General features: G+C 37.7%; 2 protein-coding genes across 4 annotated transcripts; one reads left to right on the top strand and one right to left on the bottom strand.

Moving 5' to 3' along the window:
• On the top strand, positions 1–5579 carry LOC109707316. 3 transcript variants are annotated; one of them, XM_020228489.1, is made up of 7 exons: positions 1–429; positions 991–1214; positions 1633–1691; positions 1965–3549; positions 3973–4097; positions 4175–4391; positions 4482–5050. In XM_020228489.1, the coding sequence occupies exons 2-7, from the start codon at positions 1070–1072 to the stop codon at positions 5030–5032; spliced, it is 2682 nt and encodes an 893-aa protein (XP_020084078.1). In that variant the 5' UTR covers positions 1–429; positions 991–1069; the 3' UTR covers positions 5033–5050. The 3 variants fall into 3 exon arrangements, with proteins under 3 accessions (XP_020084078.1, XP_020084079.1, XP_020084080.1); XM_020228490.1 differs by having other exon boundaries at positions 2–357; positions 4482–5579; XM_020228491.1 differs by lacking the exon at positions 1–429 and adding an exon at positions 587–753 and having other exon boundaries at positions 4482–5579.
• On the bottom strand, positions 5776–8972 carry LOC109707317 (rop guanine nucleotide exchange factor 3-like). Its single transcript, XM_020228492.1, has 8 exons — positions 8805–8972; positions 8032–8353; positions 7804–7920; positions 7557–7711; positions 7360–7434; positions 6989–7276; positions 6202–6537; positions 5776–6079 (listed from the first exon to the last, which is right to left on the bottom strand). The coding sequence occupies exons 2-8, from the start codon at positions 8318–8320 to the stop codon at positions 5963–5965; spliced, it is 1377 nt and encodes a 458-aa protein (XP_020084081.1). The 5' UTR covers positions 8321–8353; positions 8805–8972; the 3' UTR covers positions 5776–5962.

Below are 8972 nucleotides of genomic sequence, written 5' to 3' on the forward strand. Positions count from 1 at the left end.
AAAAAAAGTTTCTCTCTCTTTCTCTCAACTTCCACACACTCTCTCTCTACGTAATGTTTTCTTAATTAGCTCTGACGTAGAAAAAGAGGAGACGGGATCAGCAGAGCTGCAGTGCGTCAGAGAGCGCGAAGAAAAACAGAAGGAACGAAAAGAGAAGAAAATAAAAGAGAAGAGAAAGAGGAGAGATAGAGAGAGAGAGAGAGAGAGAGAATATATGGTGGTTGTAGTGCGAGGATTCCAAAGGTCTCTAACATCTCCCTCCACCATGGTCGACGACACCTCCAACGCATTAAAATCCCCACGTTTGGATGGAGCGAAACTCGACCTTTCCTGGGGTTGTTGAGGAGTCCTTTTGGAGTACGTTTTTAAGATCATTCCGTATGAAGTATCTGATTCAGTAAATTGATCAGAAAAGAAAAAGAAAAGAAGGTAATTTGGTTCAAAAGAAAGAAGCTTATATATTATGTGAGAAGCTGAGAAATTTAGCTGCATATACGACTCTCTTGCTTTTGAAGGAATTAGGGAAAGGAATTAAGGTGTGGGTCGAGTTTGTTCGACGTTGCAGGAAAAGTTTTATTCCTTTCCTCGTCCAATAACTTATAACAGCTCATGTTCAGATTCCACCGCTTTATCTGTTTAGGATAAAAAAAAAAACAAAAAAACATAAAAGATGTTATGTATTAGGAAGTTGAGAGGCCTTAATTGGGAGAGGAAGAGTTGTCTCTCGTGATCCTCATGGTCTTTTAATTTCAGGTGCTAAATTTCTTTTTTTTTTTTAAAAAAATAATAATTATGGAGCTCAGTTTGATGTTTAACTCCTACAATGGGATATATATCAATTTTATCAGCATACTCTTTTATAAGAAATAGAATCATGCTGAGAGAATTAACTTAGTTGCACATATTGGATCAATTGATGAATATTTTGTTGGTTCTGTTGATTGTATTGTTGTTTCCTTTTTTTAATCTTGTAGCTTGATTGATTTGCAGATTCCAAGGCCGTAGATAGTTCTCAGATTCCCTGATTAACCTCCTAGAAAAAGGAATTCGGCATATATCTGCCGACCGTATGATGGGAAAGAGAGCGCGCAGACGATCTCCGCGGTCAGAAAGGTACAATTTGGGCTGTGTGTGGAGCCTAATTCGGATTTTCAACTTCCGCCGGGGCCGGAAGTTAATTTCAGATCGGAAGCATGGGAGTAGTAAACATGATGGTAATTCGAGATCTTGGACTCGCCATTTCTCTCTGTTCTCGAGGTTTCAGAATTTGTGGATCTTACATGTTCGTATCTGACGGTCTTAATCTGCAAGTTTTCTTAACGAGATCAGATAGTCATAGGTTCCATAACATTTTTCTCTTTTCATGTTGTAATTTGCATTTATAGATATGTTCCTCTATAAATGCCTACAGCGTCTTTAGTCTATCGGAGTGGATAAGACTATTTTGTATGAAAACCCATCTTTTTGAAGTAACTGGAAGCTTGTAAGAGATTGAATGTGTTGAAACTCTAATGATCAATATGATTGACAAATTTTGTGTCTCGCTGTTTTCTTTACCTGATATCAACCCCCGTTTTCTTTGAAAGAATACAGAATTTATTGAGCTTTGTATTTCCTTCTCATTTTCTGCAGTCTCTGGACATGCAAGAAGTAAGCTCAACAATGTTGAAGAAATACCTGATCATGTTGACGTGAGATCTTTATCTCTCTCTCTATACCCATCTCTCTCTCTCTCTCTCTTCTCCTTGCACGTATTTCTGTTTTTCTGCATTCAGTAACTTCTGACAAGTATTATTTATGTCAGCGTTGTGTTGATTAGTCCAAAAAGTTATATATGGAAGTATGGAACGCTAAATTGAAAATGTTATATGAATTGTCTGGTGCAGGAACTGTATAATTCAAGCGATTCTATTTTTCTGTTAGACTATTCATAGTTACCGTTATGTGATTCCTCTACTTTTCAGGGTACAGAGGAAACCGAATTTGGAAGGGGTTATTCGGGTAAGCCAAGTGTAAAAGCACTTATGGAGGAAGAGATGGCCAGCACACAGTCCTTGAAGAAAATTCCAAGGGATGAAGTTGAAAGAATATTATCCGACTTGGGACATGAGATTGTTCTGGAGAAAAACGAAAAACAATCAAGAAAGAAAAATAAAGCAATTTCAGATCTTCATGTTAATGACCTCAAGCGCCGTGGAAGCGTAGGCTCAAATGTCCCTAAGTGCGTTGATCATGGATCTGATTTTAGCTTTGAATTGGCACCAAATCAGGTAGAAATCTATAAAGATCAAAGTGACTACCAAAATGTTGATTTTGAGAATAACATTGAAGCATATCTTGCCTTGAATTCGAAACTTGATAGGAAGCATAGTGATGTTATTAAGGACTCTTATCTGCAAAAGGCACTAGATAATTTGGCTGACTTAGTTATTAGCCATAGAATTATTGACCAGAAGCATCTCAATGGGAGCACGGCGGATCAAACCACTGCATTGGATACATTAGAGATACTGAGCTCAAACAAGGAATTGTATCTGAGGCTTCTTCAAGATCCAAATTTGAATGCATTTGAACATTTACAAGGTCTCCATTCTATTCAAGGAGATTCCATTGGGTCAGTAGAAGATATTGGCAGTTCGGAGCGGTTCGAGGAGTATTCCACTGATGAAGCATTCAATAAACAGATTAGACATAATCTTTTCTGGAAAAGTGACAAATTGAAGACAAGAACACCATCCCAAGGAGGTGATAGTTCTCAGGCTATTAGTAGAATAGTTGTTCTGAAGCCCAATATTTCGAGAGAGAAAGATAATTTAGTCACGAAAAATTCGACCTTTTCACCTCAATCAAGATTTCAAGCAGCAGACTACAATGAGAAATTTGTTTCAAACTTTTCCCTTCGAGAAATCAAAAGGAGGTTGAGAAATTCCCTTGGCATGAATAAAAGGGAGCAGCATTCAATCTCCATAGATGGTGTAGTGCATAAAATGTCTTATGGATATAAGGATTCTGTTAACTCAGGTAAACAGTTTCCAAGGGAGAGTTCAATAAAAGGCTTGGCAAGTAAAGCTTCTGCAGGAACTGAAGGTGCTTCTAAAGCATCTGCTGTTGACGAGTACTCGAAGCCAAAAAATTGCCAACTCAACATTAAAAGTGGCATTGCTCTATCCAATGGTGGATCTTTATTCTATGAGGAGGCCAAGAAGCATCTGGTAGAGATGATAGGAAATCAAAACCAATACAGTAGTTTGCCAATTCGAAGGATCTCAAAATCTTTGGCAACATTACTTTATCTGGCAGATTGTGGTTTATTGTCTCCTAGACGGAACAATGGAAAAGAGGAGCCTCATCTTTCGCCTAAAGACACAAGATTATCTACTAAACAAGAAGATGATGTCCAGATGTTGGACGCGTCGAGGCAAGAGGTGGAGAATATTGCATGCGAAGTTTGCATTGCCGCTGATGAACAAGTAATTGAAGCAAAGGGAGAACTTGCCTTTACACCTAGTCAGGAGGAGAATTACAGTGAAAAGGAAATAAAGGCTGAAGGTACCTTAACTTGCTCCGCTAGTTGTGATATATTGTTCAGTGTCTTAACTAGAGATATATACGTGTATATACCCCTGCAACTTCGTCTATTTATTTATATACTCTTGCAAAATTTAATTTTTCTTAATTCATTTCGATTGCTTAAATTTATTCCATATATGTACCTGCATACTTTGAAAGTTCCCTCTTTATAAAACTTTATCTACTGTAAAACCAACTTCCCCATGAATTGGATGAACCCCCAAGTTAGATAAGTGTACTTTGTGTCAGTTTCAAAGGGAATATATGAAAAGTCCACACATGTGTGCATATATAAGTAGATGATTTTGCAGGGACATACATATACACACACAACATAAGTACATGCATACATTTATATATATATGTAATGATCCGTTTTCTAAACTCTTAAAATCATTGAAGGAGGTAGAGCAATTGTAGACGTAGAGGATATCAACGTGTGTAGCAATTCAGATGTATCCTCAGAATCAGTTGTTAGTGAACATGATATTTCAACTGAAAGTTTTGGTGAGGGAGGCTCAGAACAGGTTAGTTTTTAGAGATTTCATATCATTGTGTCCTGATGTCTTCCTATTTATGATGATATCTCATCTTACTTTTGAAGAGTCAATTGGAGAAACCAGAATTGGTCGACCCATCTGTATCAAATTTTCCAAACTCTCCTGAGAGAATCATGGAAAAGCCGGAGATCTCGAGTTCATCAACTATTCCTGAAATATTCAACTCATCTGAACCAATATTTCCTCTCTCTTTTAAGAAAAACAACGACACACCAGAGGAAATCTCAGAAGAAAGAACCACTCAAACCACACACCTACTAAGTATGATCTAACTCAAAAGTATTTTTCTTCCATTATTACAACAGTTAATTTCGGCATAGAATCACCAAATATTTTTTTTGTCACATACAGCTGATTTGCCCATACAACAATCCGAAATTCCATTCAAAGAGCATCACATCTCTTTGGTCCCTCTACGAACTTTGGAGGATGAGAAAGCCAGGTTTGAGTACATAGCTACAGTGGTCGAAGCATCCGGATTAAGCACTGGAGAAAGTTTAGAGAGCTGGTACATGGATAATCAGTTACTTGACCCTTACTTGTTTGATGAAGTTGGGGCCTTATATAATTTCAATGACGAGTCTCTTCTTCTCTTTGATTGCATTGGTGAAGTTATACTTGAAATGCGAGAGAAAATTTTCCAACTAACCCCTTCAGTATCTTTTGTCAAGCACAAAGATCCAGCTTCAAGAGGAGTAAACATCATTTTCGAAGTGAGCAAATGTGTTGAGTGGTATTTCCAGAATCAAAGTCCAGTCACATTAGATCAGATAGTAAGAAAGGACATGGCAGGTAAAAGTTGGATTGACCATCGACCTGAGAGCGAAAGCATTATTAGCGAGTCACAGGATGCTATTCTAGATGATCTATTGGAAGAAATTGTGTTTGATTTGTGGCTTTAGAGAATTAAAAAAAAAAAATCTGAGTTAACAAATGGCACCCTTGCGTTACTAATGGTTGGAGATAATGAATAAAATGAAAGCTAATGTGATGTGAATAAAGTTTTCTTTTCAAATGCAAACTTGTTTCGGTGTTTTTGGTAGGATTATTAGGGCTTTGATTTGCTTGTATATTTTCTTCTTGATTGTGTAGTTAGAAGTACCATGCCTAATGACTGAAGGCTTGCATTTCACGTTGTTTTACGGACGTTTATCTTGTGCAAGTTGAAGTGAAAAAGAGTTCAGAGTTGGTTTGCTTTCACGCAGTTTAGTCTATCTCAAATGTCTTTTCTTTTTTTTTTTTCTCATGCATGTATCAGTTATTTATGATGGCCAGAAAAACTATCGCATTGCGGCACCAGCTTACTCTACTGTTTGATTCTCTTCTCTTTTTTCTGTTCGTGTAAAAGTTGTAAAAGAGGTTATTAACATGTAAATTGTTTTACCTTCTTGCACTTCTCAATCTGTATATTTACAGTAGAATGTATAAGATGAGATGCTTCTGTTTCTAGCCTCTTTTATCTTTTTGCCATTATGTCGCTCATCCTGGATCATTGTGGTGGAATGGCGGTAGGTCTAGAATCTAGATATTTATGAAGTTTGAGCTTCAACTGAGGAATCTTAGAAAAATCTACTTGTTTAAACCATAATGAATCATAGTTCAACAATGTGTACTAATGCAGTGCTTGAATCCTAAGTAACTGCGAGTTTTGTTTACAATATAGTTAGCCAGAAAACTAATGTTGTTACTTTACTGATGCAGATTACAGCGTATTCTAGGTCAACAAAAATTTACTGCATTTCCTTGTGTTAGTTCATCCTATGCCGACTTCGCCGAACTTGGTTGCAAGAACTAAGTATGAGCCTAGTGTTGATTCTGCATTGATATCGTAATCATCTTTTTTTAAAAGATCCATCAGCCAAAAGAACATCATCAATCCATGAAACAATGTTGTATGCCATACTCTCAAGCACCCGCGAGTAACTTTCTAGGATTGCTTGCCCAACATCCTGTCAAACAAAAAAGAAGTTAAAAAAAAAAAAAAAAGATTGAGAAAATTGAATAGTGATGATTTTGTGGGAGGTCTACATATGTAAAAGAGCTTATTTTTGTGATTAATTTGCATATTTACCTTGTTGTACTGGATTTTGCTTGTATCCAATGTTGTCTGAGACAATCCAGGGAACCTCTGTTTCAAACAGAGCAGAAGACTCTCTGCTCTACTTGCTAGCATCACATTTTTATCATTATCACCCATGAGATCCTTCACCATATCCCATGAGGATTTTGAGTGGTTGATGCTTGCTTTTCGACGCCAAACATACATCGCGGCCTCCACGCGATCCGCTATCTCAAGTGCTTCGTGCTCCGATGATAGATCGAGGCAGCCAAGAAGATAGTCCGGTGAGAACTGGTCTGGTGTCGACATGTATTTGTAGATCGAGTCGCCGACGCTTGCTCGTCCGCTCTAAACATCAGATTCAGATAGAGGTAGTAACAGGTTATCAGCTTACATTGTTTATATCCTTTGTTTGTGGTTTATGTCTTTTTTTGGGGGGGTATATCACACATTTACCGCCTGCAAATCTTCTATTTACAAGTTATGTGCCAAGTTATTGCATAAGTATATGCATATACTTACTAAAATGTTTTTTTAAAAAAGTATATTCTAATATAGATCATTTGCTGGGGCGTATATGTAAACTTGCTTTCTGAATCATGCATGAAGATTTGTACATCTATACTCACAGATGATTGAAACAAAACAAAATCTGGAACTGGAAGTGTGATTCTGGAACCTCTATTTCAGAATGGTGAGCATAACTAGCATAATGGAAGTGGTTGCTATAAATATGTTTAATATAAAAAAATGGCTGTTATAAGATGTTAAAAATTAGTGTAATTGCATCAAATTTTACCTTTGGAAGCGTTGCAATGTATGATTCCGGGACCTCCATTTCTGAAAGGATGCAACTGTTTATAGCCATAGCTGCTTTGTGAATCTGATTTGCGCAGTCCCGTTTCTGCTGCAGATCTTTTCGTGCTCTCTCGGGGAGGCCGGAGTCGGGGAGACACGGGACGGGGACCCACCACTTCTCCTCGCTGCGGGGGATCGACCTTTGCGGTGACTTGGAGAGATCATTAAATGATTGCTTCTTTTCGTCCAAGTACCAGAATTCTGTTTTCTGAAAGCTGTCTAATATGCCCTGCAAAGTGTTTCAAACTTATGGATGATTAATGCATGATTTTTGTTCAAAACTTTGCAATTTATATGACTAGAAACACTTACGATAAGCATAGCGTCGAGCTTTTCGAGCGCAGGGAGGTTGACATAAATATCTATTCTTGGTCTAGTAGCCATCACCTGAAACACAAATCAGAAACTCAATAATACGGGGGGGAAAAAACAAAATTAAAAGAAAAGATTATGGTAACTTAGAAATTAATGAAATAGAAGATCAATAATTGAAAATTGTTGATTCTCGCCTCTGCTGTAGACCCATCTGGCAATGATTGTGAAGAAGGCAAGAATTCAACAATGTAGTCACAAACTGACAGAAGGCAATCCATCTCTCTCCTCCACATGGATTTCTTCTCAGGTGAGAGGGGTTCCAGTTTATGGCAACTCCCAAAAACAGTTGCTGAAAAAAAAATATATATATATATATATAGTGAAAATTTTATAATTTTTGTACTTGACAAATTTGTAACATTATGGTTAAAGAGAGCCTACCATAGAGATTAGTAATGGCATTTGAGATTGCAACAGCAGTGCAAACCCCTTTCCCACTCCCTGACATGTCCTCTCCCAACAAAAGCTTTGAGAATTTCTCCTTAATGAGCTCCAAAACTAATGATTTCAGAATCATCAGAACAAGGAACTAATGCTATAAATATAAGCTTCTTTTTGACTTTTCAAGAAGAATATGTTACTTTGAAACTAACATGATTTTGTGCATACCATCACTAGCAGGTTTTCTGTCCAGTATATCGCCGCGCTGTTTCATGCTGAGAGTGTTCAGGACCGGCGAAGGCCGACCGACAAGCTTAGACTTGGGCCAGCCCCTATGATGTGAATCATAACTGTGCTCGGAGAAGGAGGAGACATCGGAGATTGTACGACTTAACTCGAGCGAATCGAGAGTGGGACTCGAGCATCCTGTGTCTGTGTTCCTACTCTCCAATTCATCTTCAGGTGAGGGGTGAAAATCTGATTCGGAATTCTCATCACACACCGAGGAGCCGTCCATGTTTACGACGAACACCTGGATCTGTTCTTACACCTGCAGAAAATGCACCAAAAAGACACAAGAAATGAATTAAAATTTAGCACCTGCGAGCAAATACAGCAGCATCTTCAAACTGCTCATTTTCACAAAAGATAAAATGGATGAGATGTGGAAGAACTTGCTGCTAATGTTATGCAACATAAGAGCAGCTTATTCGAAAAGCATTTTATTCTGATCACAAACAACAGAATCAGCAACACAATGGTAGCATATTTAAGAGAGAGAGAGATAAGTACAAAGCAAAGATTCAGACCCTTAACCCTTTCTCGATTTTATAAATAAACTCGATAAATTTGTCTACCACTTTCGCTTTTCAGTGTTGTTCGCTTTATCCTTCTTTTTTAACTTAACTCTAGATGCAAATTCAAATAGTAAGCACGATACTGAAAAAAAAAAAAAGCCTTCCGTTGCGAAAAGAAGAAATAAAGAAAATGGTCCCCGCCGCGTACCATTCTCCGATCATTCGAATTCCGGTGCCCGCGACATTGCCATCAATTTGAAGCTTTTCCCTCCCCTCGCAAATTTTCTTTGAAATAATCGGAGTCGTAAGCTATGAAGTTTCCTTAGAAAGTGTACATTGTAAAAGGAATAGAGGGTAAAGCAAGGGACATGG

Source organism: Ananas comosus, linkage group 3 (assembly GCF_001540865.1).
Source record: "Ananas comosus cultivar F153 linkage group 3, ASM154086v1, whole genome shotgun sequence".
Classification (NCBI taxonomy): domain Eukaryota; kingdom Viridiplantae; phylum Streptophyta; class Magnoliopsida; order Poales; family Bromeliaceae; genus Ananas; species Ananas comosus.

Coding starts and splice junctions, on each gene's coding strand:
- LOC109707316 (XM_020228489.1), top strand. CDS start 1,070: ATGATGGGAAAGAGAGCGCGCAGACGATCTCCGCGGTCAGAAAGGTAC. Junction 4,098..4,174: donor GTGAGGGAGGCTCAGAACAG/GTTAGTTTTTAG, acceptor TTACTTTTGAAG/AGTCAATTGGAGAAACCAGA. Junction 4,392..4,481: donor TCAAACCACACACCTACTAA/GTATGATCTAAC, acceptor TGTCACATACAG/CTGATTTGCCCATACAACAA.
- LOC109707317 (XM_020228492.1), bottom strand. CDS start 8,320: ATGGACGGCTCCTCGGTGTGTGATGAGAATTCCGAATCAGATTTTCAC. Junction 7,712..7,803: donor TGCCATTACTAATCTCTATG/GTAGGCTCTCTT, acceptor TTTTTTTTTCAG/CAACTGTTTTTGGGAGTTGC. Junction 7,277..7,359: donor AGCTCGACGCTATGCTTATC/GTAAGTGTTTCT, acceptor AACACTTTGCAG/GGCATATTAGACAGCTTTCA.